Source organism: Purpureocillium lilacinum (genome assembly GCF_023168085.1).
Source record: "Purpureocillium lilacinum CBS 284.36 DNA, scaffold_8, whole genome shotgun sequence".
NCBI lineage: Eukaryota > Fungi > Ascomycota > Sordariomycetes > Hypocreales > Ophiocordycipitaceae > Purpureocillium > Purpureocillium lilacinum.
The window spans coordinates 2,283,180-2,309,873 of record NW_027072118.1 but is presented as its reverse complement, the minus strand read 5'-3'; the positions used below and the strand labels follow the sequence as shown (position 1 = coordinate 2,309,873).

Sequence of the window (26,694 nt, the reverse complement as noted above, 5' to 3'; positions counted from 1 at the left end):
ACTTAATGTTTACCGCTGAAGACACGGGAGCAGAACGCTGGGGTTTCCATTCGGCTTCTCGAGTGACTTCATTGACGGGACTTGCGCGGGCGCGCCTCGTAGTTTATCGCCGTCACTGTTTACTTTGATTTTGTGGTGGTGGACTGAATAGGTAGGCCCGGAAAGGCAAGGGGACGTGGGGGCGGGGTGTGCCTGTGCAACCACTAGCCGTGCAACCACTTGGGGCGCCGAAGCGCGTCGCGCGTCGGCACCTCGACTGTGCATCACTGTTCCACTGAACGGCGCCGTTTGCTGGACTGAGCCTGCTTCAACGGCAGCTTGACCCTGCAGACATTCGACCACCACGATGCCACGGTGCGCTTCTCCGTTGGTCTTTTTTCCAAACCGAGCTGACTGTTGTCGTGCAGGGAAATCATTACGATCCAGGCTGGGCAGTGCGGCAACAGCAGTGAGTAGCGAAGTCTCCCCTCCCCTCCCCTCTCTACCGTCCGCTTGACCGCCTCGCAGCCTCGCGCCTTGAGGCTCGTCAGAGCGATGCGAACAGCGACGAGCGGCCGGCCGCGAGATCAGACCTCGAGCGTGGCATTTTACTGACCTTTGACGTCCCTAGTCGGAAGCCAGTTCTGGCAGCAGCTCTGCCAGGAGCACGGAATCAGCCAGGATGGCACCCTCGAGGACTTTGCGACCGAAGGCGGCGACCGAAAGGACGTGTTCTACTACCAGAGCGACGACACGCGGTACATCCCTCGCGCCATTCTGATCGACCTGGAACCGCGGGTGAGTTTGGCGATTGGCACGCGAGGGGGGGTCGAGGTCTCAAAACGCTGACGGCAAGAGTGCAGGTCATCAACGGCATTCAGACGGGCGCCTACCGAAACATCTACAACCCCGAAAACTTTTACGTCGGCAAAGATGGCATGGGCGCGGCCAACAACTGGGGCGACGGCTACCAGAGCGGCGAGGCGGTATACGAGGACATAATGGAGATGATTGAGCGCGAGGCAGACGGCAGTGATTCTCTAGAGGTGCGTCTGCGCGGACGAACGGCCCGCCAGGCACTTGGAACGCGTTGCTGATGGCCTACAGGGATTCATGATGCTACACTCGATCGCGGGCGGCACGGGCTCAGGGTTGGGGTCTTTCCTGCTCGAGCGGCTCAACGACCGGTTCCCCAAGAAGATTATACAGACGTACTCGGTGTTTCCGGACACGACCAACGCGGGCGACGTGGTTGTGCACCCGTACAACAGCATCCTGTCCATGCGGAGGCTAACGCAGAACGCGGACTCAGTGGTGGTGCTGGACAACGGGGCCCTGTCACACATTGCGGCGGATAGGCTACACGTGCAGGAACCATCGTTCCAGCAGACGAACCAGCTGGTATGTTCTACTTTTCGGTCTACGCCACGCGGCATTGCAAGCTAACGGCGGTCGGGCAGGTCGCGACGGTCATGTCGGCGAGCACGACGACGCTACGATACCCGGGCTACATGCACAACGACCTCGTAAGCATCCTCGCGTCGCTGATCCCGACACCCCGATGCCACTTCCTCATGACGGCGTACACGCCGTTCACGGGAGACCAGGTGGAGCAGGCCAAGACGGTGCGCAAGACGACGGTGCTGGACGTGATGCGGCGACTGCTGCAGCCCAAGAACCGCATGGTGTCGACGGTGCCGGGCAAGAAGAGCTGCTACATCTCCATCCTCAACGTGATCCAGGGCGAGGTGGACCCGACGGACGTGCACAAGAGCCTGCTGCGCATCCGCGAGCGGCGGCAGCTGGCCACGTTCATCCCTTGGGGACCGGCGAGCATCCAGGTGGCCCTGACGAAGCGCAGCCCGTACATTCCCATGAGCCACCGCGTGAGCGGCCTGATGTTGGCCAACCACACGAGCATCGCCACGGTAAGTACTTTCATTGTCCCATTTCTACTCGACGAGTACGGGGCGGGGGGCTAACAAAGGTGCGTCACAGCTGTTCAAGCGCATCGTCCGGCAGTACGACAGCATGCGCAAGCACAACGCCTTTATCGAGGGGTACAAGAAGACGGCGCCGTTCTCGGAGAACCTGCACGAGTTTGACGAGGCCCGGCAGGTGGTGGCGGACCTGATTGGGGAGTACGAGGCGGCCGAGAACGCAGACTACCTGAACCCCGAGGGCAAAGATCTGCCGACGTCGGCGGAGACGGACAGGAGAGTTGGCTGAAAAGGGTGGTGGTGGTGGTGGTGGTTCGACATGATGCGTATAGGCAGGCACTGGCCGTGTCAAGGGCCAAGACGAGGTACAACGGAGATATGGCGTTTGGGTTTTTTGGGCAGGGTCTCTCTACCTATAGTGGTCCGCGTAGACGTGCTGAATTGGAACGACGAATGTGTCTCGACCGTCATGTCTGTCTACATGGTGCTTCTGTGAGTGGCGCCAAGATGCGGGTAACATGAGCACGCGATCTCCCTGAGTCGTGCGAGACGGTCCCCCAGGCACAACACTTACTTGGGTCGAGATGTGGTTCCTGGGGGGCGCCTCCATCGCGATGAGGCTGCTGCTGGCTGCCGGCGCGATGGAGACCCTGACGAAAGAATTGTGGGGGGTTTTGGGGGCCCGAGGGGAGGTTTTGGTCCGCCCCGGGGCGGGCAACAGGTCAAACGTCATTCAGTTTTGACGTCACGGCACGTAACGGCTTTTTTCTGGTCGCTTCGGGGGGTGAGATGGGCATGAGTGCGAAGAGATAAAAGGGGTGCCTCGTGCCTCTGTCGAAAATTAAAAAATTTATTCTCATCAGTTCAATACACGAACCACCCACTCAATACTCCAGGAGTTGAACCACTTCTTTCAAACAAGGTACGTTGATGTCCGATTTGGGCCCTACGACGACGCCGCCGCCCCTAGCCTACGCAGCTCACGCTAACCAACCACCCGCAGGAGACACAGACCAACTCACACACCACACACACATCAATCCTTCACAATGCCCCAATCCAAGGCCGACCAAATCTCCAACACGCAGGCCAACCTGCCTCTCCCCGAGCAGCCCCCCCAGGCCTCCGACTGGCAATCCGCCGACGCGCGGACCGTCAACGTCGGCGCGGGCGGCGACGCGGAGCGCAAGCTGGGCACCGAGGCGGGCTCGCAGGCCGGGCTGCGGGGACCGGCGACGAAGGGCGCGGACATGGACATGAGCGGCATTGGGCGCGGCGTGGACGAGGCGGCCAAGAAGGGGGCCAACGCGTCCAAGTAAACCCCCCAGTTCATCCGTTCGTGTCCTACCTCTTTTGGAGTATCAGACAGAGGGTTGGAGACTGTAAGAGTATCACCAAGGGGGGAGGGGGGCCCTGCGTTTGCTTTATGAGTGAATAGTGGCGGCGGGAGCTTGAGGGGCGTCTACTATGGACGTTCCTGAGTTACTTGGGATCGGCGTTTGGGGGGCTTCAGATAGTCATCATGTTCGTGAACCGTGCGCCGCGTCGGTGTAAGTGAAGGCGAACGGTTTCAAAACCAACGAATGAATGACAGCGTTCAATCAGTTCAAACGTCCAGTGATCGCTCGTGCGTGTATATAGTACAGCTATCGCAAATAAGGCACGTAACCTACGTGCTCTCGCGAAAAGTGCAATTGATGTCCAGTAACTTGCGAGGCATTCACTTGCACAGGTTGCACGGATAGGATGGCTAGCGCAGCCCGTCAATTGAGGTGCGTCTAAGGTAGCCAGTGAGTGTAGAAATACGGCGCCATTGATTGGGGGTCACCGCCAGACGGGGAGCTTGTGCCCCCGCCAAACAGCAGCCCCACCACGGACGGTAAACAAAAAACTGCCCAAAAGAAGCTTCACTTATTATCCACTACGCTCCTCTCCGATAAATAACCAACCCTCCATCCATCCCTCTTCCCCTCGGAGCCCCCCCCCCCCGTCCACCCACTCTACAAGAGAGAAAAAGAAAAAAGGAGGTCTATGTTCCGTCGCCTTCTCACGACCATGGCCGAATCCGCTCCCAAACGCCTCAAGACCGCCGCCGCCGCCGGCGCAGCGGGCACCGGCCCTCTCATCGGCACGCACAACGGCCACTTCCACGCCGACGAGGCCCTCGCCGTGCACATGCTCCGCCAGCTGCCCGCCTACGCCGACGCGCGCCTCGTGCGCACCCGCGACCCCAAGGTCCTCGAGACGTGCCACACCGTCGTCGACGTCGGCGGCGAGTACGACGCCGCCCGCAACCGCTACGACCATCACCAGCGCGGCTTCACCACCACGTTTCCCGGCCGCGACACCAAGCTCTCGAGCGCGGGGCTCGTCTTCCTGCACTTTGGCCGCGCCATCATCGCGCAGCGGCTGAGCGCGCAGAAGCAGAAGCAGACGCAAGAGGGTGGCGAAGACAAGCCCGCTGCGCCAGTCGCAGAGGACAGCCCCGAGGTCGAGCTCCTCCACCGCAAGCTGTACGAGGGCTTCATCGAGGCGCTCGACGCCCACGACAACGGCATCTCCGTCTACGACCCCGCCGCCGTCGCCGCCGCGGGACTCGAGAAGCGCTTCAGCGAGGGCGGCTTCACGCTCGGCGCCCTCGTCGGCCGCCTCAACCCCAACTGGAACGACCCCCGGCCGTCGGACCCGGCTGCCGCCCAGCAGGCCGAGGACGAGCGCTTCCTCGAGGCCAGCGCCCGCATCGGCGACGAGTTCGACCGCGACCTCGACTACCACGCCGCCGCCTGGCTGCCCGCCCGCACCGTCGTCCAGCGCGCCTTCGAGCGCCGCCGCGAGTTCGACCCCGAGGGCCGCGTCCTCGTCCTCGAGGGCCAGTCGGTCCCCTGGAAGGACCACCTCTACGCCCTCGAGGCCGCCGGCGTCCCCAACCCCGTCCTCTACGTCCTCTACCAGGAGAAGCCCGAGCCCGGCGCCAAGTGGCGCATCCAGTGCGTCCCCGAGTCCAAGGACTCCTTCGTCAGCCGCAAGCCCCTGCCCGAGGCCTGGCGCGGCTTCCGCGACGAGGAGCTCGACGCCATCGCCGGCGTCCCCGGCTGCGTCTTTGTCCACGCCGCCGGCTTCATCGGTGGCAACAAGACGTGGGAGGGAGTCAAGGAGATGGCGCTCAAGGCTCTGGACGCATAACGTTTTTCTTGCAGAGAGCAAACCCAAAAAACTATGATAATGAATACAAGTAAAAAATTGGGAAACCGGCCTCTGAACGAAAACAAAGAATCGTAGTCGTAGTAACCTTGACAAACTAATAAGAGGCCACCCAACACGGGATTCCGCCATCCCGGACACAAGACCCAGGCTGGTCTTTGTGGAGATGCGCCAGCAGATCCCACGACGGAGCCCAGCATCGCAGAAGCATCAGCACAGCAACACGTCAACGGCCAATTACGCACGCACCAGACCCCAGTAGAGCAGCATCGGTCGCCCGTTTTCACAGCCTCAATAACGTGCCCTAGACAGCAGTCACGGCTCCGTGACAAAGACGAAAAAGAAACCGCCCATCAATCATATGTCGCCTCTCATCGTGGCCAGCTCTTGAAACCAATGACAATCAGAGAGAAAAAAAACACAAGGACAAAGGAGAACAAGCCCGTTTGCCTCCTCTCGCGGGGGGACTGCGCGCAGCCATTTTATTGCTCCCCCTTTGTGTCCACCCAACGCCAACTTTGCGATTCATTCGTGACGTGAAAAACAGACATGGTCGTTCCCTCGGGCTCGAGCGCGTGCAGCCATTCCTTCGTCCGCAGCACTGCGCACAAATACCGGCTTGTCCATGTCGGGACCCGCGCAGTTCCGCTCCCAAGCAAAACACCTCAGTATTCCTATCTCCGGATGGGAATGCCCTCTCCGGCAGCGACCGGCTCTGCGGCGCCGGCAGTCTTCTTCGCGTCCGTGGGGTTGGATGTAATTCCTTCGGCGCTCGTCTCGCGGTGGAGGAAGCTGCTCTCCTTCACCGGGCTGCCGGCCTGGACGCCGGCGATGGAGCCGTGGTGCTTCGGGACGCTTCCGCCGCCGGAGCCGTTGATGGGGGAGGACAGGTGCGGGATGTTCTCGGGGACGGGGTGCTGCGAGCCCACAGCGCCGGCGTCGACGCCATCGCCCTTGCCGGCCTTGGACATGGCATAGTCGCCCGAGTCGAAGTATTTGCGGTCCTTGAGGTGCTTGGCGAAGTGGTCGGAGCGGGACGGGAGCTTGCCGTAGAGGCGGAAGAGGCGCTGCTCCTCAGGGGAGAGCGACTGGGAAGACGGCACGGTCAGCGCGGGTGCTCTCTCAGCGAGTGAACGAGCGCAGAAGCCTGGATTCGATGGCCAAAACAAAAGTTGCTGCCATGAGGAGGCGGCTGGGACAATCTAGAAAGCAAACTGGATTGTGGCAGGATGGCGTCTAGCCGATGACGACAATCCCAACGGCGAGACGTGGAATGAGGGTAAGGGAAGACGAGCTCACTCACCTTGACGTCGACCTTGTTCTTTTGATGAGGGTTCATCGTGACGGGATCGCTCGCCCGGCCAAGATAAGACGTCGCTGGATGACGTTCGAGGGGAGGTCCTGGAGGCGGCCACGGCGCGGGTCGATTGGGCAGAATTGGAGATGCGGGGATAGCTTGCTCGCGTCGACGGACGGGGGACGGCTGAGAGCACGATTCTTGGAGAGGAGGGTCTCTTTGCTCCGGTCACGGCAGGCGGGAAAGTCTTCTCGTGTGTACGTAGGTTGGAGGAAGAGGGAATGGCTATCGAAGTGCCGAGAGGGGAGCCGGGGATCGAACGTGGTGGCAGTGGTGGTGGTGGTGACCTGCGACTTCAAAGCAGTGCTGGTGGTGGCAGCAGTGAGCCAGTGACGATGGACGCAGCGGCGGGGTCTCGGCTGGAGCTCTGTCTGGGCTCTGGCTGGTGCAGGCCGGGTGGCTTTTTGGTGGGCTGGGATGGGCTGTGCTTGGGGGAGTCGGGGTGCCCGCTAGCGCATTATGTAAGGTCATTTAGGCGTCGGATGGGTCCCCCGCAGGGGACCACTGGGACTGGCTCTCCGGGCTGGTGAGGATGGAAATGGTAGGGCACCTGACAGTGGGGGTGGTGCCTTCCAGGCTCCATCCCGAGTCCATGGCTTTGCTGGTCCAGTGCTTGGTGCAGCCACAGATGCTGGGTCATCGCTGGCGACAAACCTGGAAGACATGAGGTCACGCTGGGTCCACCCGACAGCCTCTGCCGTCTCTGTTTCAGAAAAAAGATGGATGCAGCAGTGCAGCAGTGCAACAGCCCGACCAGGACAAGGCGGGCGCCCGCCTTCTCGAGCACAGAACGTGAGTACAGTACTGTGCGAACTGCGAAGTGAGTCGGAAGCCAAGCCCTGCGACCATTTGCTTCCAGACCCTGCCCGATGATGCATTGGGGGTCGTAAACGAGCAGCCGACACAATGGCGCTGGATGCTCACGTTTGTGCGGTGGTTGTGTGTTCCTCGACAGCGACGCGCAGGCAGGTTGCAGCAGCGGGCAACGCAGTCGACAACGAGTACTGACGCCCCAACGAGCAGAAAGTGAGACCGCAGTTTCGCCAGGTGATGGAATCATGCGGGGTTGATGACCGATGGCTCCTGCTTCCTTCCCTGGGGCCGGGTTTCGCGACCGAGATAGCCTATTATTACTTGATCGAGTTGTGTCTGGCTGGACATGCGACTCGCTCGCAGGGCGCGCACTTTACGCTCGACATCCTTGGAGGGGATGCTTCCGCCAATGGAGCCTCGCCATTGTTACGGCGCGAAAATCCAACACCACCGATGGCCCGGCCTGTGAGAGAGTGTGTGTGTGCGTGTGTGTCTGGGAGCTCTCGTACCTCGTATGTGAGTGAGTGTGAGAGTGTGCGTGCGTGCGCTTGCATCGCCCACTTATGCCCAGGCCCGGTCCAGGCCAGGCACCTGATTGTGCCGGGATGCGGATCATCGGGCAGGCGTTGAGAAAGCCTAGTCGAATGTCAATGCCTCGTCCCGGATTCGTGCCGGCGCGTCCAGCCATCAGGCAAGCCTACGGTACTGTACCAACCTGTCTAGCAGGAAAAGAGAACCCGGCCTAGCAGGCAATAATATCGTGGGCAGGTACTTGATAGGTCCCGCAGGCTGTCGGCGGGACTGCATGTCACTGGAGCGAGCCGGATTTCTAAGCAGCTCAGGCCACTCCACAGCGCGCGCAGAAAGCCCCCGCGACAGCGACAGCGGCAAACGACGACGACGCCGCAGAAACGACCGACGACGACCCGATGCGCTACTTGCCGCGTGCTGCTGCTGCTGGTGGTGCTGCTGCTGCCGCCGCCGCCGCCCGCGCTGGGAGCCCGAGCTCCACCACCAAGCTCCTCCCGGCCGCCGTCAACGGGCCGTAGTCCAGAATTGGCGCACGACATTTGTAAGAGCCGGCTGTCCAACTTTTTTTCTTTCCCTGCCTGCCCGCCAAGTCAGTACTCGCGGCCGCCTGCCTATCCACCTTTTCTGAATCTGGAGATCGCATCGCGTCCCATCCCGTCCTGTCCTGTCCTGTCCAAGAACGCCATCGTCTGCTGGTGGCTGCAAGCCCTCGTTTCGCCGCTCCCCAAAAGTCAATCGCGTTCATTGGGGGCCATGGGAGCTTGACGTCCGAGCCCTCCCTCCCCGTCTGCCAAAAAACATACCGAGTATCGGCCTGTCGGAGTTGCGGGGCATTGGTTCCTCTGCCTTTCCCCCTCCACGTGAAGCCGCGCTCACTCCCGACGTCGCCCGCGCTCCTCCTCTCCTTTGCCTTGCCACCACTCAACAAAGTCGCTGCTGTCCCGTATCGCCGCGCGCTGGCTTCGGGCTGGGCACTCACACCTGCCTAGGCCTCGCCTCGCCTCCCCTCCGGCTGATCGCGCCGGCCCGGTCGCATCGCGCGTCCAACCCGGACTCGTCGTCGCCCATCCGCAGCCGCTGATAGCAGGCTAGACGTCGCCCATCATGGGTCTCCTGTAAGTCTCCGATTGGACCTGCGTCTCACGGCTTGGATCTCGGCGCCTGACACAATGACCGCAGTGCGCTGGGAACCGCGCTCGAATGGCCCGAGGCGAAGAAGCACGCCCACCAAGTGAGGGAATGGGGCATCAAGGTACGGAGGCATATCCATCTCAATGCCCGCTCACACACACGTGCCTCTTGATCATATTCACTGACTGACGCGCGAACAGCAACTGCTCGAGATTTGGAACAAGGCAAAGGGCAAGGAGCGGGATGCCATGCTCTGGGGTGATGAGGTCACACAACCCTCCTCGCACGCCATTGCACCCTGTCCCGTGAGCTGACTTTCTGCAGGTCGAGTACCTGGTTGTCACCTATACCAAGGATGAACAGAAGGTTCTCTTATCTCTGCGCCAGGCCGAGATCCTCAAAGCCCTTGCCGCCGACACCGAGCTGGCCAAGGAGGGCTGCTGCGTGCCCGCCCTGCAGGATGAGCCCGCGGCCAAGCCCAAGTTCGTTCTACCTCAAAGATGCTGACCAGGATGGCTCACAGACGCTAACGGCATCATCAACAGGACAGGTTCCCTGCCAGTCTTTCACCCCGAGTTTGGAAGGTTCATGCTCGAGGCCACCCCCGGGAAACCGTGGGGTATCGGCTTCCGGGAGCTGCTCGATGTTGAGCCCGACATGAAGCTCCGGCGCAAGATCGCCAAGGAGCACATGTTATCCAGCGAGTACCCAATCACACTGACGACCTTCCCACGCATCGGAAGCCCTGGCCAGTTCACGTTTCCCTACTATCCGCCCTCGGGACCCAAGCTGCGCTCCCAGTTCGTCCCAGACGAGATCGCCAACCCCCATATCCGTTTTCCCACATTGGCCGCAAACATTCGATGGCGCCGGGGCCGAAAGGTCCAGGTCAATGTTCCCGTCTTCCATGACGCGAACACGCCGAAGCCATGGGTAGACCCCACCGTCAACCGCGACTTGCACAACTGGCCCGAGGACGACGACGAGCGCAACGGCGCCGCCCCAGACGACTTCATCCACATGGATGCCATGGCCTTTGGCATGGGCAGTTGTTGTCTCCAGATCACGTTCCAGGCCAAGAACATCACCGAGGGGCGGCAGCTATACGACCAGTTGAGCCCACTGGGTCCCATCATGCTGGCTCTGACTGCGGCGACACCCATCTACAAGGGATTCCTGGCCAACACCGACGTGCGGTGGAACCAGATCAGCCGAGCTGTCGACTGTAGAACCCCCGAGGAGTTGGGCGAAAAGGTGCGTCTCGTCGCCGTCTTCGAAGCCGTCCTGCTGACCCCTTGACCAGCCCCTGAAGAATGACCGATGGAGGATTCCCAAGTCTCGCTACGCGTCCAACTCGACCTACATCTCTACCGATCCCCGCCTCCGGCCCGAGTACATGGATCCGGACCTGGTCATCGACCCGGAAATCAAGGCCAAGCTCGTCGAGGGCGGCATGGATGATCTGCTCGCCACACACTTTGCCCATCTGTTCATCCGAGACCCCATTGTCATCTTCGAGGAGGACCTCCAGGAGCTGGACCTGAACAAGACGGATCACTTCGAGAACATCCAGTCGACAAACTGGCAGCACATGCGATTCAAGCCCCCGCCCGCGGAGAACAACATCGGCTGGAGAGTCGAGTTCCGGCCAATGGAGATTCAGGTCACCGACTTTGAGAACGCCGCCTTCTCCGTCTTCATGGTGCTCGTCACGCGGGCCATCCTGTCGTTCGACCTCAACTTCTACATCCCCATCAAAAAGGTCGACGAGAACATGGAGCGCGCCCACGCCGTCGACGCGGTACTCAAGGAAAAGTTTTACTTCCGGAAGAACCCCTTCCCCCTGCGCCCGTCGCGCGCCAACACCGTCTTCGGCGACGAGTCGCGCCCCGGCTCCGCCATGCCCAGCCGGCCCGGCTCGCCCGGCCTGCCCGTCGACGACGAGCACGAGGAGATGACGATTGACGAGATCGTCAACGGCTCGCCCGCGGGCGACTTCCCGGGCCTCATCCCCATCGTCGAGAGCTACCTCGACAGCGTCAACGTCGACGTCGAGACGCGCTGCCAGCTCGCCACGTACCTGAGCCTCATCAGCAAGCGCGCGAGCGGCGAGCTCGACACCGCCGCGCGCTGGATCCGCAACTTCGTCGACGCCCACCCGCGGTACAAGCACGACAGCGTCGTCGACGAGGCCATGACGCACGACCTCATCGGGGCCGTCATCGCCGTCGGCGAGCGCGAGGCCGCGGGCAGGGGCTTCGCGGGCCTCGGCATCCACGGGCTCCCGAGGCTGCTGGGGCGGTTCCGCGGCGGCTGCGGGCAGGACGAGGGGCAGGACGGGCCCAACGGCAATGGGAACGGGAACAGCAACGGCCGAGACGTCGACGTAGACGTCGACGTCGAGGTTGAGGACGCGGATCGTGAGAACGGCTCTCGCAAGCGCAAGAGCGACTGGCTGGACGGGGACGTCGGCCGCCCAGCGCCGTCGTCGTGAGCAAAGGGAGTCCGACAACGACGGCGAACGCAGGAGCTACAAGTCCAAAACAAGATGAGCCCGCCAGCGGGAATCGTAAAACCAGCCAAAAGTGCTTCCGCTGAACCACCGCGTGCCAACGCCATCTACCCTTTGACGACTCTGGGCACGCAACATGACTGACACTTGGGAGCGTTATCATATTCACTTGTACATGACTGCCTGGAAGGTCAGCATCACCTCCCGAACGGGATCACCCCTGAGATGTCCGCAGCCGGCTTGAAATCCCAGTGTTCTCTCCAAAGGCCCCATCGTGGGCCTGCCCAAGTCCGAGGACAATAATTCACGTCTCGCAAAGGCCTTTTGTTACTCATCCCTACAAAGTACGCATCGAACACTGGACGTTCAGGGAGGGAGTTGGATCCAAGCTACCGGGTAATTGAATACAATCCACGCTGTACGGAGTAGCGGCGCGATGTACCCTTTCTCCTGCTCCATGTGGCTTGGGCAGGACGCAACGCCGCTGTGCCCCTCCCAGTGACAACGGGCGACGAGCCAGGGACCCGATGGAAAGCCTGCTGCGGCTGGAACAACGGATCGCCGTGTCCTTCTTTTTGGAACACCAACGCCCTGAATCAGACATAGGGGAGAGACAGGCCGTGTAGCATTGAAGGTGTCAGGACCCGAGGTGCAGGGAATCTACGAGACCATCAAGAAGGGCCCGGTACGAGGGCACAGATCTACGAAGTACAGACAGCGCAGAAGACATGTTCTAGAACAAATCCAGCCGAACCGCGTGTGTGCATTATACAGGGCAGTGGGAGAGGACTGGAGATTGCGCCCGCTAAGGCCACTGTTCGAGATGGTCAAGTATGTGTCGTACGCCAAAGCCAGCCTTGCCGCGCGAGTCAAATGATTCAGCAGGGTCTCTGAATCAAGGTCCGTAACTTCGGGCATGCCCTTTTTCAGCATTGAGCTGCGTATCAGCACAGAGCAAGACCAATATGAAGGGCCGCGTGGTTTGCAGCCGATCTGGACTGTCCATGTGCACGACAAGAAGGATGGGCTCGTTCCTCTTCGGCGTTTCAAGAGGGACGCTGGAATGTGGCTCCCGTAACCGCGTGGGATGATGGAAAAGCCCTTGCGAACGGAGTGAGAGGCACTCCCGCCTCGCCATGGGGCGATGGGACCCTGGAAAAGTTGCGGGCGGCGAGATGCGACGGAGCGCGACATGCCAGGGGCGCAGGCGAAACAGCATTGTCGCGGGGACCAGCAGCCGGGCCAGCGGGAAGCGTGCCGCCCTCGTCATTCCTTCCTAGTCAGTTCACGTCATGTTTGCTTTTTGGCCGACGGGGCCCCGGGTGTCGAGGGCACACACCCCTTGGACCCCCCCCACGGTTTGCTTTATTTATGGAATCGGCAGTTGCAATTTGACTTCTGAGACCACGAGGGGACCGGGCCAACGCAGCGATCGAGTCGCCGCCTGGGGGCCCAGGCATCGAGAGACGGGCGGCAAAAAGGGTAGCGTTCCATGCCGAGAGCAGCTGGGGGTCCCAGCGGAGTCGGCACCGAACGTTGCGGTCACCCGAGAAGGCAGGCATGCGGCACTCGTCGCGGACGTCGTATCGGCCGGGTGTCTGACTGAGCCCACTGGGGCTCGTGCTGCGGGCTGAAATGTCGGGGCTTTCCCCAGGTAAAGTTGGAGATGGAAATGCTGGCACGTACCTCTTCCCAAGTTCCTAGTACTAGGGATAAGGCTCGCACAACGTGGATACAGAGGTGTACCGGGTTGTTTTGGAAGGTAAAGTGCTCGCAGTGCGGAGCTAAGCTGCCATGGCGCCAATTGAAGTTGGCAGTGCAGGAATACTCGTGGGCTTGAGCCGATCTCGCGGTCTGTTGTGCCGCGTATCCAAGTGTTAAGGCGGTTCATGCACGGGAGGCGCGCGAACGAGTGGGAACCCGACACGGCGACGAAATGGCGGTTCGTCCACGCCCACCACGGACCGTCAGTTTGGCTTGTCGTTTTTTTCCCACTGGCGGGCCTGGGAAACGTGCTGCTCCACCGGCAGGGATTCGTTCCAGGGATGGCAAGGGGCAGCGGAGGGCGCCATGCGGGAGATCAGATCTGGCGATCCATCTGGCCGTCGCGGACGCTAGGCCAAGTTTGTGAGGCTGGGAGGGTCTGGCTCTCGACGGCGCCCCGGCGCACGCATCGCATCACATCGCAGCGCCTCGAGACACCAACTCAAACCGAGCCAGACATCTCCGCGGCGCCGACGCGATGCCATGTGCGGCGGGGCCGGTGAGGGCATCATGGCGGGCACTGACAACTCAGGGCGCGGGAGGCGACGACGCTGGAACGCGGTTTCGCAGCTGGTGATGGCGGTCCCGGGCCAGATTCGAGACACGTCGCACCGTCGGACAGCGCATGGGGCAGGATGAGGAATGCAGAATTCCCGGCCTCGGAGAACAATGGCGGTGAGCCGCGGCGGGCCAGTCTCCCGTCTCGGGCGGCAAGAAATACGCAGTGCTCGTCCGCAGAACGGAGCATGCAGGCAGGACCTCGGCGCGCCAGCTTCGTATCTCGTACCTCGCGTCTACAGGCGGGCGTGTACAGTACCGTACCGTACCGCATCGTACCTGCCTCCACTACCCTGAGAATGGGCCGATCACAGCCGAGGCCGATTCGTGGAAGGAGCCTGGTGGCGGTGGTGCTTCCTCCCAATCAATGCAGCCTTGGCGGTCATTGCAGGAAGTCGCAGATTATGGGGGCAAACCCAGAAGTCATTGGTAAGGCAGGTGAGGCGTCTTGTACAGGTACCTGGCAGTTGGGGGAGTACGGTCTCTTGCACATTCTACGTCATTGAGGTGCTCGTGGAAGGCACGATACCCTTCTCTGGGACAATCAGGTAGGTGCAAAGGACGAGAAAGTCGAGCAGCCTTCCGTGAGCTTGCTGTTGCCAGGCAGCACCTGCCTCCTCGCGGAGTACCTTTCGGAGTACGGAGTGCCTGCAGTGCTATCTACATTGGCAGGGCGGGCCGTTCGCTCCTTCTCCCGGTTCTTTCTTGCAAAGGCGTCCCAGGCAGCGGCTTGCCGGGCGTTGCTCACTGCCCGACCAGCCCAGACATCGTACCTACCTGCTCCGTTGGTTGCTCCCCCCCGTGTGTCCCCCATCACATCTCCCACAATGGCAGAAGCTACAGGACTACAGTACAGCACCTAGTACTATCCCCAACGCAACATTCTTGATGTGCCGAGGAATGCGCCCTGCTGCCGCGTCGTCGGTGCACTGCGAGCCACCCCATCTGAATCAATCTCACTTCCCATGTGCACGTCCTTGGTGTTCGCATCACGTCCCACCCCACGTCCTGCAGCCTCCTTGGCCCGTGCTACCCGCCTTGCGCGCAGTGGGCTACCGAGGCATGGCTTGATGAGTGGAAGCTGGCCGGTTCAAGTCAGCCAGAGACGCATGAGCTCCGTCGCAGCGCTTTGCTAATCGAGCAGGGCCCGGCTGTTCTCGATGGTTCCGCGGACGCGCATCGGCAAGGGACACGACATCGGTGTCGCCTTCAGACGTGGTCCACGCCTCCACACGCAACGATTCTCTGGGCGTGCGTTCCTCTGTTCTTCGTACTTGGTCCAATAATACCCACTACCACGCACCACCACCCCCCAACAGCAGTCATGATGGTCTCGCCGAAACCCGTCCGCGTCAGGCGGCCCGTGACGAGTGCTAACGATGTGATCCGCGCCCGCTTGGGATGCAGCTGGCACTTGCCGCAAGATTTGACTGAGACAGGAATGTCTGGGCGCGCGCTGGCTGCTATCTTTGGTTGACGCCATCCCCCAGCCTGGAGCCATGATCCGTTGCGCCCTTGGCGTTTCTGTGTTCAAGCGCGAGGCTAGCCCTTGGGCCCTTCACCCAAATAAGCATACTCTCCGAAACAGCCACGAGGAGCACCGGCCGGTCTGTTCACGACAAGCACCAAGCGGCCGCCAGGGTTTTGCTTTTTGTTGCCGGCCAAGCAATCTCCTGCCTGGGCGCCGCCCTTCCTCTCCTGGAGTCCTGGCGTCGCGAGCCATCAGCCGGTTCCCCGCGCCGCTCCACCCCACGTGGCTGAACCTTTGACTTTTGTTCACAGAGCGAATGGCCCGGCTCAGCTCAGGATTCGATGAACCAATAGCTACTGTTGCAGGTGAGTGCATGGCAGATGCCACTGTTGATTCTCCAGGTGCCAGCTGTCAGGCAGGCTCTTCAGCCGTCCAGCCACACCCTGCACGCGATCAGATGTCTGCCGCCGAAACTTAGTTGCCCCAACTCTCCATGATGTTGCCCCAACGCCCGCTGCCTCCTTCGCACGCATTCATCGTCGTACTGTACTGTACTGTACCGACTATACGAACCAAAGTACGAATCAGATGGGCCAAGTCGAGAGACCAGGCCATGAACCGCCAGGCGGTCAGTGCGTCGTGACACTCCTGCGTTACCGTCAACGACAGCCGTGTAGTTCGGGGAAACCCCACGCTGCCGAGCGGCAGCATCGACGACGTATCGGTTGCCAGCTCAGGTGTGCCGAGCTGATACCACCACGGGTACATGCGTCAGAAGATCTCCGAGGTCAGGGAAGATTTGTCGTCGTACGAGGGTGTGTCCATCCCTGTTTCCGATGGGGTCACACAGGATACCCGATATGGCGTTTGGGCTATACGAAGTATGAACGTGCGTGCAGGGAGACGACGCAGGGAGAGGTACCGCGTCCAGCTCGGCCGAGTGGCCTGTTGACATGTAAAATCCAAGGCATTGTTGGTGACCCGGGAAGCGGCCGGGCCGAGTGATTTGGTGTTTCCTGACTTCTCCACTGACAGGAGCGTAGGCCAAAAGCTCGAGAGAACATTGTCCCACTTGCTACGATTGGCATACGACGCACGTCTCCCCATGTTGTTGGGCCTACCCGCGCAACTGGTGGCGAAGAGCCCAGTTTGCGCCCACCGTTACCCAGCCCCGACGATGACCTTCCGTTCCTATGGCGTTTGGTTTCTAATCTCAACGACAGCTTCCAGATCTCGGGGCGATTATGCAGCCTCGGTGACACCCCTCTAACGCACCTCCCCCCCACGCCCCAGCCACCAACATCTCGGAGACGCGCTATGACGAGAGACTCCCTGGCTTGGGTGGGTTGGAATGAATGGCAAGTCCTCTCATCTTGCAAACCCCGCTTCTCACCCCTTCTATCGGGTCAAGGTTGCTTGTCGGGGTGGATTGGAACACCAACGGCAGTGCGGGACCGCGGGTAGCGGCGCCAGCACTAGCAACCCGGGCCATGCCAAAGTGTGATATGTGACGAGTCTCCCATCCTATGCCCCTTTTGGTTTGCTCAACCACATGGCATGGACGCACCACGGTTGACTGTCGTTTGTTCCTCGTCACCTGCATACACCAGCATGTGTGCATGTCCATACTAGGTTGCTTCGTTTGTGCGTGCACAAACGCAAAGCACTTCGATGTGCGCAGGGTGCGCCCTGCCCACCTCTGCCTTCCTGCTGGGACGCAACCTTTTTTTCTGCCGTCCCGTGTTCCCGGGGGGATCGCAGCATGCCCGAGCATTACGAAGCACTCGAGCTACTCTTTACGGGACATCGGGGCACGCCAACACCCACCCAACCTCACGAGGAACTCGGCCTGGTTTGCTCCACAGGTCGCCGTCACATCTCACAGACGCATCAAATCTGCGACAGAAGGCCCGGCAGCTACGACTCTTCCCGCACATCGCCGATGGCGCGCACATAACCGCTGTACATCATCCGGTGTGTCGGCAATTGGAGGGGGGAGGAGTGGGACGCGAATAGGCCACTGATCGCCGCGGCGGCGTTTCTTTTTTCGGGCTGCGTCCTCGCCTTCGTGACGCTGCGAGAAGAGGTCGAAAAGGAAAGGCCAGGGGCAAAGCGTCAACAACGCTACCCACGACGAGGGACGCACTCCCAACATTCTGAAACTTTACGGGCAGATGCACGAAGAGTGTTCACGGCTGACTTGGCTAGGCGTAGGGACCGACAAACAACGTGAACCCTTGGACGCCCACCCCACGCCAGAGACCCTGGGGGCATGTGAGCATCAGTGCCAATGGCTGTATCCCTTTGTTGGTTTCCAAATTCGTCTCCAAGTAAGCATTCCGCCCCCGATGCCAAGATTGCTTCGACCCTTGGCGGCACCCAGGGCGTGGGACGCCGCAGGTGCGGTGAGACACGATGACCTACGCAGTGTATTCCCCCCCTCTGGGCGGGAAGCCGAGGGGGGGCGAACCGCCAGCCTCACCGATGAGCGCCATCCCGCGCCGTAGATGGAACTGGCCTTTGCCTGGCCCGGGCATATCACTGGGGAGTCGGGACGCCCGTCCGTGCCCCCCCCCCCCCCCCCCCCCCCCCCCCCCCCTCCTTGGCGCTAAATCTACCCACGATCCCCCGCGCCTGCCGCCCTGTTCCGAGCTCGGGCACGGAAGATGCACATGCATGTGCATATGTAGGATGCGCGGAGTACTCCGTACCGTATGTGGGCGTGCGTGCGTGTGTGTACAGTACAGTATGTATGTATGTGAGAAAGGGGGGGCGCGGCCGGCGGCGGGGGTTGGAAAGAAGAGGAAAAAGAAGCAAAGAAGGGGAACAAAGGAAGCGGCAACAAAAGCGAACCATGTCCCGGCATAGGCCGCAATCTCCGGAAGGCTTCCCCGGCTGCGCGTGTGAGCGTGCCTCGTCCCCCCGGGGGCCCTCCATCATGATTCGCAATCGCTGCATCGGCAGAGTTCATTGTCGCAACCGAGAGCAAAGAAAGCTCTCCATCTCGCACCACCACCACCACCACCAGCACTCTCCGCACGGACGATTCCGACGCTTGTTCCGCGTGCCAATTTCTCTTTCCTGTCCTGCCTGCCTGCATGGGTCTTGATCCGCGACGTGCGGCTTCACTAGTGATAAAATCTGTCTTCGTCTAAGCAGTCCCGTCCCGGTCCCCACTGCACAAATCATGAATCCCAGGGTCGCGGGTGAAAAGCAGTCCGTCCTGCCCTGCCCTAGCCGTCCCAGTCCACATGGCTGCAAAAATAACGCCTGTAATGCCTGCCTGCCACCCATCCGCCAAACAAGAATCAAGCAAGGTATCCGAAGGGTGAAAAGTATGTACAGAGGAACGCCGGGCGCCGCAGTCGTCAAGGCTTAATTAGTTGTCCCGGCACGCCCAAGCCGGCCGCGCCTGTCTTTGGTGGGAGGCTCCATCCTCCGCTCGTTCATGACCGGTCCTCAGGCTTCGGCCGTATGGACCGCGCCTCCAGTTGCCGCTTCCGTTCCAGTTTCGCGTAGTGCAAGCCGCACGCGTTGCATAGCGTCCTAGCCCCGTCGGGACCTCGCCTCCACTCGGGTGTGTCGATCCTGTTGCAGCTATGGCATCGCCCGGGCGGAGCGGCTCGCTGCAGCACCCTAGTTAGCAACTTGCGGGCACGGATGCCTGGTTAAGGCTGCAGGTGGCTGCCGGGAAAGGGGGACTCACGCCTCGTCTCTTCTTGACCTCGTGCTGCATGGCATATTGGGGTTTCATGCCGTCCCCGTACATGGGAATGTCGTGGTCCTCTTCGTACGTGCCCTTGACCTTGGTCCCTTCGCGGGCCCGCTCGCTTTGAATGGACGCCTGCACCGCGTCCTTGACCTGTTCGAGAGAGCGCTTGATCAAGTCGACATTTGCAAGCATCTCCGAGACTTCTCGATCCGTCGGCAATCGTTGGGGGATGGGTTGCGACCCATGTTGCTCCCGTGCGATTCGGGTATATGCTTCGGCGAAATTGAAGATGGTGCGGGAGGAGGACCCAATCTGTGGCACGTAAGTATGCTGCCAGACCATAGACAGTGAATGTGACGGCACGTACTCGACTCAAGGAGTCCTGGTAGTTCCACGTCTCAAAGTGCCGGCTCAACGACGGATCGTATCGTGCTCGGTTGGCGAAGTCTGCATCGTCGGGATGCACAGGCTGGCCGCGGGGATCGTAGTGGCCAGGGGCAATCGGGACACCGTGGCGTGGCGAGATGGGGTAGTTAGGGAGCGGCACCTGGCCAGGTGGGAGCTGACCTGGCTGGTATGGGTGCGAGGTTGGATGAGAAGTCGGTGCCGGGGGAGGCGGCGGCGGCGGGTGTGCATAGGCGCCGTTCTGGGGATGTGAGTCGGACGGCTTCGCGGCATGCTGGTGTGCAATCTCGGATTTGGCTGGAGGCGTGGGACGTCGGTCAGACACCGGCGGCAGGCTGTGGCGGCCGGTGAAAGGCGGCCGTGGCGAGTCCGTGAGGGCGGGTAGAGGCTCCGGTCTTTGGGGAAAGCCCGACGCCGGATGCACAGGTTGCGGGGAGGATCGCTTGTCGGCTTCAGGATACTGGTGGTTGGCCTGGGTGAAGGGAGAGGGCAGTCCCGGGCCCGACTGCAAGCCAGCGTGGGCTGGCGGATACTGGCCAGGTCGCGCGCCCGAGATGACCTCGGAAATGGACGGTAGCGACTGGCGACCGGTCGACTCGTTGTCGTCGGATGATCGGCGCGGCTCCGTGGTCATCATGTTGCTCGAGTTGGCGGCTGCGGGCGGAGGATGCTGGGGGTAGCCGGACGAGTACGAGGTCTGAGTTGGGTAGTGGGCGCTCGGTGCGAGGACGGTGGCCGTGGCCATGGCGGGCGGCTGCTCCTGCGGGTAGCGCCGGTCGTGTTGCTCGCGCTGGGGAGGATACGACGATGGCGGCGGCGGCGGCTGGGATACCCGTGAGGGGTGGTGGTGATGCTGCTGCTGCTGCGGCGGCGGCGGCGGCGGCGGCTGTTGATGATGGTGGTGGTGATGCTGCTGCGGTTGCGAGTGGTGCTGCTCAGGGTTGGGGGCAGAAGATGGGTGAAGACTGGGGCGAAGGGGTATATGTTAATATGCGAGGCGGTGGGACGCGCGAGACAAGACAAGCCAGACAGACGTCTGGCCGGCGGCAGCCAGGTAGGAGGAATGTGAGACGGACCTTTGGCGGGATCCAGAGTCACCCGGTTCCATAGCGCGCGTGGCAAGGACCTAGGAGGATCTGGCGCACGTTAGGGCCGCCGATGCATCTGAACTGCGCAACGGGCGAGACGAGGCGACGTTGCAGAGGCGTGCGCAGAGCTTTCTTCCGATGCAGAGACGCAGACGTGGTGCAGAGGTGTGCGAGCTGCAGAGCCAAAGGAAGACGGGCGGGCGGCAGGCGATCGGGCCAGATGAGATCAGATCAGATCAGGTCGGGTCGGCGCGGGTCGAATCGAGTCGAGTCGAGTCGAGTCGAGTGCGGCCAGGTCAGGCCGGTCAGGTCAAGAGAGGTGAGGTCAGGTCAGGTCAGGCCAGGCCAGACCAAGTCAGGAGCGGTTGCAGGTCTGAGTTGGAGGCGGAATCCAGAACCGACGAGCAAGCGGTGCTGGGAGGTGGGGGGTGTGTTTGGCGGGAGGAGGGGGCATGTATGTGCCTGGGGGGGCGAGATAAAGGAAAAAAAAAAAAAAGGGAAGGGTTTGAAGAAGGAAAGGGCGCGGGATCGAGGAGAGCGCAGAGGAATACGGGATAATGGGTAGCAATAAAAGGAATAATAAAAAGTACCGATTGCCCCAGCAAGCCACTGGAGAGCCCAGCCAGGTTCAACCGGGGCTAGTCAAGATCTGACGCGATGGCGACTCCTCGTGGTGGCGTTGGCGGGATGGGATGGTGGATGGTGGATGGCGGATGGCATGGCATGGCCTGGGATGGCATGGCATGGCATGGCATGGCATGGCGTGGCATGGCGTGGGATAGGATGCTGGGGCCAGCAGGCAGTGCCTCGCAGCGCATGCACCGCACGCACCCAGGCAAGGCAGGGCAGGGCAGGGCAGGCAGGGCCCTCCTCTCAGCAGCTCTGGCCAATGAACCAGGGGCCCACCGACTCGACCTGCCGCAGCGCTGGTGCGCTGGGATCCATGGGATGGGCTGGTGCGCCGGGCTGGGACCGCTGGGGTGATGCGGGCGGCGGGCGGCGCGATGGAGACAGTGGGGAGGTGCTGCGTGGATGGTGCGTGGGCGCTGCGTGGGAGGGAGGGGGGTTCGGCCACCTCCAGTGTCGTCGGGTCGTCCTGGCTGCCCAGGTGGCTCCAGCTGGTGCTGGTGCTGGTGCTGGTGCTGCTCCTGCTGCCGTGCTTACCTAGGCGAGCGAGCGCTAGTACCGGTACCTCAGGTGGTCCCGCTGACGGTTCAGCGCAGTACCGGGTACCAATGGACGGGCTGGGCCTTGCCTGACTTGGGGTCCAGCACTGACGGAGTGTGCCCTGCGCACCAATAGTCCGTCCCGTTCGTCCAGCACCCCTCCCGTCCCGTCGTTACGCCTGCTACGGCCCAGGGCCAGCGAGTGGCCCTGCCAGTCGCCTCTGGCAGCTGGTGTCCGTTCTGCGAGGCAAAGGCCAGGCAGGGCAGGGCAGGGCAGCGAGCAAGACACCTCGTCCACGAGAGCGGGCGGCAACTTGGGTCCACTGGAAAGGGAAAATGGGAGTGCTCCGAGTGCGCTCCGTAGCGCCCGGCGCCCAGTGGGACCCCTGGTCCAGAGATCCGCGGCACTGGATTGCACTTGTCTCTGTGCGTTTTTTGGGGGTGCTCTAGTTAACCGACCGACATGGGGGGGGGGGGGGGGGGCGTCGTCGATGGGGATGTGGATGTGGATGTGGATGTGGATTTGCATGCATGGCACCAGCGGCCACTTTTGGCTTCGCGGCTGGAGGGGGCGCGCAACGTGGGACGGATCAATGAACCACCTGGGCGCTGCACCGCGATGCACTCCCAAGAACCCCTCCCCTTCCCGTCACTGCTGCTCTAACTGGCTTTCGCGCTGTCACATTCGGTCAACTGCAGCCCGCGCCTGCAAGAGGCACCTACCGATCGCTGCCATCGTCGTCGCCGGCGGTGGCGCTGGCACTGTCGCGGCCGCTAGCGGAGCGTCCAAGACCTACGAGTATACCTCGCAGGTAAGGTAAGGTTCCCTGACTTGGCGCCGCATCAACCACCTCTCGCAACACCGCACCCATCGCGAACCTCGGCGTTGCCAAGCTGCCTTACCCAGGGCAGACGCTCACAGGCGTGCCGGTACGTCGAGCGCAAGACGTGCAGCTCGCTTCGCACTGACGGCGGACAGCCCGCCGGGGATGGGTGGGTGGACAGGATGCCGCTGATGAGGCGTCTGCTCGTCATGTGGGCGCGGCGGTGTGAGCCTAGACGCCCTCCCGCGAGCGTAGGTAGACAAGCCAGGTCAGATGGAGGAGGGCCTTTGCGGTTTTGGGGGGCCTTGGGGGCGGGCAGCGGCCATCCATCCACACTGTTTTTCACCCATCCGTCAGTCCCTTTCATGTACATCCACCTCATCCACCCCTGAGACGGACGCAGGACGCCGGCCCTGGTGCCCACCGTGGGCTGGTGCGCCTGCGCAGCACACCGCGCTGGAATGTCGGCGTGGAAGATGGACGTGGACATGAGCCTCCGCCTCCCCGTCGCGTGCAGAACTGAAGCCAGGATGTGCTGCCAAGAATGCTATTGTAAGCCTCGCTCGCCTTGGCATCATGACGCTCGAAGCGATTTGGGATTTGGATGGCAGTCGGCCGAGAGGCCCGCCGCCCTGGGATCCTCGCCTCATTCTTCCGCCTTGATTCCCATGCTCCACGCAAGGTCAAAGTGCAGAGGCGTGTTTCTCGTCTGGCCGAGGGTCCGAGGCCGTTGACGCGGGCGCCACTCTATCTGCTGCGACTCGCACTGCATCAAAGTACTCCGTACCTCCGCCATCACAGTGCCTCGAGGCTGGTGAGGTGTCTCTCGAAGCAGCAACACCTGGCCAGTCTGGTCGTCGAGGCCGCACGACCGACAGTCTTCCTTGCCCCAAGGCCACCCGTCCGCGTCTGCACGGGAAGCTTGCCAGCTTGGGGGGGTGCAGGGTGCGTGTTTGGCGCGCCGCTGCAACCCCGGCGGCAATCGGCCACTGGATGCAGTGGGAAACGAGATCTCGACGGATCCGGTCGCGACTGGGAGCAGGCCAAGCAGAGACAGGGCTTGCCCTTGGTGCAGAGGCGATGCTGTCAGATCGGTGTGGCCTTGCACTCGGGAGGGCGCGCGAGGGGCGGGACACGTACTCCAGCGGGTGCACGAGCGTGCCTCCCGGTACGTGAGCCGCTCACTCGGTGCAGGTTTTTGGTACCCCAGGTTGTCATCTTGCCTCGAGCGCGTTCTGCGCATGCGCTTCTCGTCCGGTATCGCTCGAATCTTCTGCTCGTCTTTGGCAACCTCCCGGCGGCCTTCCACGCCTCCCACCGTCGAGAACTATGGTACCTACCTGTAAGGTACCGTATGACCTGGCGCAGTGCAGTACGAGACTTGCGAGGTACGAAGTACAGCGAGTGCCCAGATGCGGTGGCCCCTGCCTTGCCTGCCTGCCAACCTTATGCAGATCTCGCGATTCCATGAGGCAGGTTCGACCCTGGCGCCTGAAAGAAGTACTCCGTTGGGCACGAAGTACGAGGTACTGTCCCCCCATCGCTCGTGTCTCGATGGCGCGTGTCTGGTCATCGTCGTGCCTCTCGCTCGCACCCAACCCACAGCTCTGCAATGGCCGTACCCTTCCTCGCGCTTCGTCTTGCACACTGAAAGGGGCCAGCCCCGAGCACCGCCCGGGCACAGCCGGGGTTTTCGCCGCCATCTGCGATCTGAGACGACGCTTGCCTTTATTCGCTTCTACACCTCTGCACGACTCGTGCACAAGACGCACCGTGTCGCAAGCCACCTTCACAACTCGGGCCATCCTCGCCGTTGCCGCTGTCCCCAGCAGTCAGTCACAGATGGCTGCCTGTGGCCTTCGTAAGAATGCTCGGCTGGGAAACTCTTGTCTCCTGCCTGGAGCATCCGGCACACGCAGCAGCTGATCAACAAGGTCAAGGGGGTTTGCCAGCCTCACCCGTGTCGCTTCCCGTGCCAACAGACAACAAAACACGACAGGATATGTGCTTGGAGGCAGACGAGTACGACATTCAAGTCAGTGCAAATCGACCCTGCGCACCTCCAGTTCCGCGTGGTGTGGATTGCCCGGCACGTTGCCAACAGGTGGCATATCCACTCGAGCTTGCACACACTAAGTGAAGTTACTCCGTACACTTCCCAACGGCACGACGTCACCACGCGGTTGGACACCCATGGCTCAAGATTCCGTCTGCCGCGATCGTACCGTGCTTGCACAACACCGGACACAGGTCTCGCCCAGACTTGACGGGGACCAAGGTGGATCGCTTCTGGGGTCTTTTGAAGCCCAGGCCCCATCTGCACTGTCAATGGGATGATCACCCCCGAGACCGTCATCAGTCTCGGACGCCCGCCCTCAACGAACTTGCGACTCCTGTCTACTCTTATCGTAGGTACCGTTGCACTCGGCAACATCGCAGAATTCGACAACATGGGCATCCATTTGCTTTGCCTGCCGTCGTCGAGCGGCATCAGCCGAGCCCGGACACATCTCGCAGTTCTTGCAGTAGCACGATACCGGGGTGTAGTTGGGATCTGCCAATCTCAGCCGCTAACAGTGGCATTTGAAACGCGCTCGGGACGCGCCACGCCTGGAGATCTTTGGGGCACATGATTGCCAGCTTATGCGCCGCCATCACTCACACCGACGAGAACATGGACAACGGACATTGAGAAAGGCAAAAGAAGACGGGAATTACCAACAATTCGACAGAGTTTTGTGCTCGCTGAGATGACAGCGGTCGCATCGACCAGCAGCCCTGCAGATTCCGTCGCGCCAAACCTTGACGACCCTGTCATGGGTCGCGAGCCGTTGTCTTCAGCCACAAAGTCCAATAACCGCTTCTGACGATTTTACCGACGGTCGCATCTGGCGGCTTGATAGCCCTGTAGGAAGTAGGGTACCAAGACAAGACATCGGTCAGCCCAGGGTCTGTGGTGACTGGCGCGTTTTGGCCTTTTGCTTTTGGTGCATATCCGCGCCTTGCTGCTTCGGGCCCCTGCGGTGGGTTTGTGCGGAGGGAAGTGAGGGTCGATCGGACGACCCCAATTTGTGCGCCCGTCCGGTTGTCGCTGATGACGACTTCCTGCGCCAGCTGAAGGAGCTTGCGGACGGGACGTCAGCAGGCCTCTGGGGCTGGGTGGCCCCATCAACCCTCCCGAGCCAGTGACGGGGAAGACGCCTCGTTCAAGCCCTGGAAGCACGCATCGTTGAGAGGCGGCAAGGTCACGGTTCCCATCCGGGGGGTCCAGCGGCGTCGCTTGTCTGCCAGGGGGTGGGGCATCATGGCCTGTCGACACAACGGCCCAATCTCACCTAGATCCAGATGGCCGCTTCGATTTGCGGTGGATCTTGATCACGCCAGGCGTTGGGAACCCCGGCAACTTCTCCAAGTGTGGGAGGTGGCGTGGGCGTCGAAAAGTCGCTCCCCACACGCCCTGCGACTGGCTGCCACTCACTTTGCCGTGCCTCCAGGGCAGAAACGAAACTCCACAGCCAATAGGGGCACCATGAGCACCCTGCTCGGTGACGTACGCGAGCAACAGGCGTACCAGAGCACTAACAATGCCGTTGCGCTCACGACATCTGCAGGACGAGAAATGGCCGTGTTCGTGTTGGGCGGGGTGGAGTGGGCTGCTGTCAGCACCGAAACCCCGAGTCATTGTGGATGTCGTGGTGAACGATCTAGGATGCGCTACGGGCGCCAGCCCGCCTTCATCTCGGCTACCGACTCGTGCACAGGCTCATCGTTGGCAGCTCATGTCGGTCAGGGGACGAAAGTGTCGATTCTTCCATCCTCCGTCGATCATGTGCGCGCTAGTCTTCGGGGACGACTCGGTACAGGGTATCCCATCCCATCAACGATCGCCTTTCTTTTCACCAGGTGCATTGTGGCCCCTTTCCTGCTGAGCGGAAGAGACGCACTACCTCCCCATGGGAAGCGTGTGTGCTGCGGTTCTAGTGGAACCATGATACTCAAAACGGAGCCGCGGGCACGCAACAGCTGCGGCAACGCCCGTCTGGCGCCGTCTGCAACGGATTCATGGGCGCCACGACTGAAGAACCGCACGAAGGCGGCCTTGTGGATTTGCAACGCACATACCCTTTGCCGATGGGTCAGTCCCACCGACGCCACTCTTTGGGGTTCCAGGTACAACGCCGTTGCCAAGCGTTCGCACTTGCAGAAACACTTTGCTTCCAATCCGTGTCGAGCCGCTCCCCA

General features: G+C 61.6%; 6 protein-coding genes across 6 annotated transcripts; 4 read left to right on the top strand and 2 right to left on the bottom strand.

Annotated features, from left to right (window-relative positions):
- Positions 1-346: 346 nt before the first annotated feature.
- On the top strand, positions 347-2,208 carry PLICBS_010420 (gamma-tubulin; the record flags this gene model as incomplete). Its single annotated transcript, XM_018326464.1, has 7 exons — positions 347-354; positions 408-448; positions 611-777; positions 843-1,025; positions 1,087-1,380; positions 1,440-1,907; positions 1,978-2,208. 7 exons carry the CDS (start codon positions 347-349, stop codon positions 2,206-2,208), a joined length of 1,392 nt encoding a protein of 463 aa, XP_018174783.1.
- A 760-nt stretch (positions 2,209-2,968) lies between these two features.
- Positions 2,969-3,238, top strand: PLICBS_010419 (uncharacterized protein; the record flags this gene model as incomplete). The annotated part of the gene is made up of 1 exon (XM_018326465.2): positions 2,969-3,238. One exon carries the CDS (start codon positions 2,969-2,971, stop codon positions 3,236-3,238), a length of 270 nt encoding a protein of 89 aa, XP_018174784.2.
- A 736-nt stretch (positions 3,239-3,974) lies between these two features.
- On the top strand, positions 3,975-5,102 carry PLICBS_010418 (uncharacterized protein; the record flags this gene model as incomplete). The annotated part of the gene is made up of 1 exon (XM_018326466.1): positions 3,975-5,102. The coding sequence occupies one exon, from the start codon at positions 3,975-3,977 to the stop codon at positions 5,100-5,102; it is 1,128 nt and encodes a 375-aa protein (XP_018174785.1).
- Positions 5,103-5,794: 692 nt separating this feature from the next.
- Positions 5,795-6,459, bottom strand: PLICBS_010417 (uncharacterized protein; the record flags this gene model as incomplete). The annotated part of the gene is made up of 2 exons (XM_018326467.1): positions 5,795-6,208; positions 6,424-6,459. The coding sequence occupies 2 exons, from the start codon at positions 6,457-6,459 to the stop codon at positions 5,795-5,797; spliced, it is 450 nt and encodes a 149-aa protein (XP_018174786.1).
- A 2,466-nt stretch (positions 6,460-8,925) lies between these two features.
- Positions 8,926-11,446, top strand: PLICBS_010416 (Zn finger-containing GTPase-Activating Protein for ARF; the record flags this gene model as incomplete). Its single annotated transcript, XM_018326468.2, has 6 exons — positions 8,926-8,936; positions 9,001-9,073; positions 9,153-9,218; positions 9,277-9,434; positions 9,498-10,206; positions 10,256-11,446. The coding sequence occupies 6 exons, from the start codon at positions 8,926-8,928 to the stop codon at positions 11,444-11,446; spliced, it is 2,208 nt and encodes a 735-aa protein (XP_018174787.2).
- Positions 11,447-18,703: 7,257 nt separating this feature from the next.
- Positions 18,704-20,119, bottom strand: PLICBS_010415 (uncharacterized protein; the record flags this gene model as incomplete). Its single annotated transcript, XM_018326470.1, has 3 exons — positions 18,704-18,883; positions 18,964-19,281; positions 19,337-20,119. 3 exons carry the CDS (start codon positions 20,117-20,119, stop codon positions 18,704-18,706), a joined length of 1,281 nt encoding a protein of 426 aa, XP_018174789.1.
- Between the last annotated feature and the right edge of the window lie 6,575 nt (positions 20,120-26,694).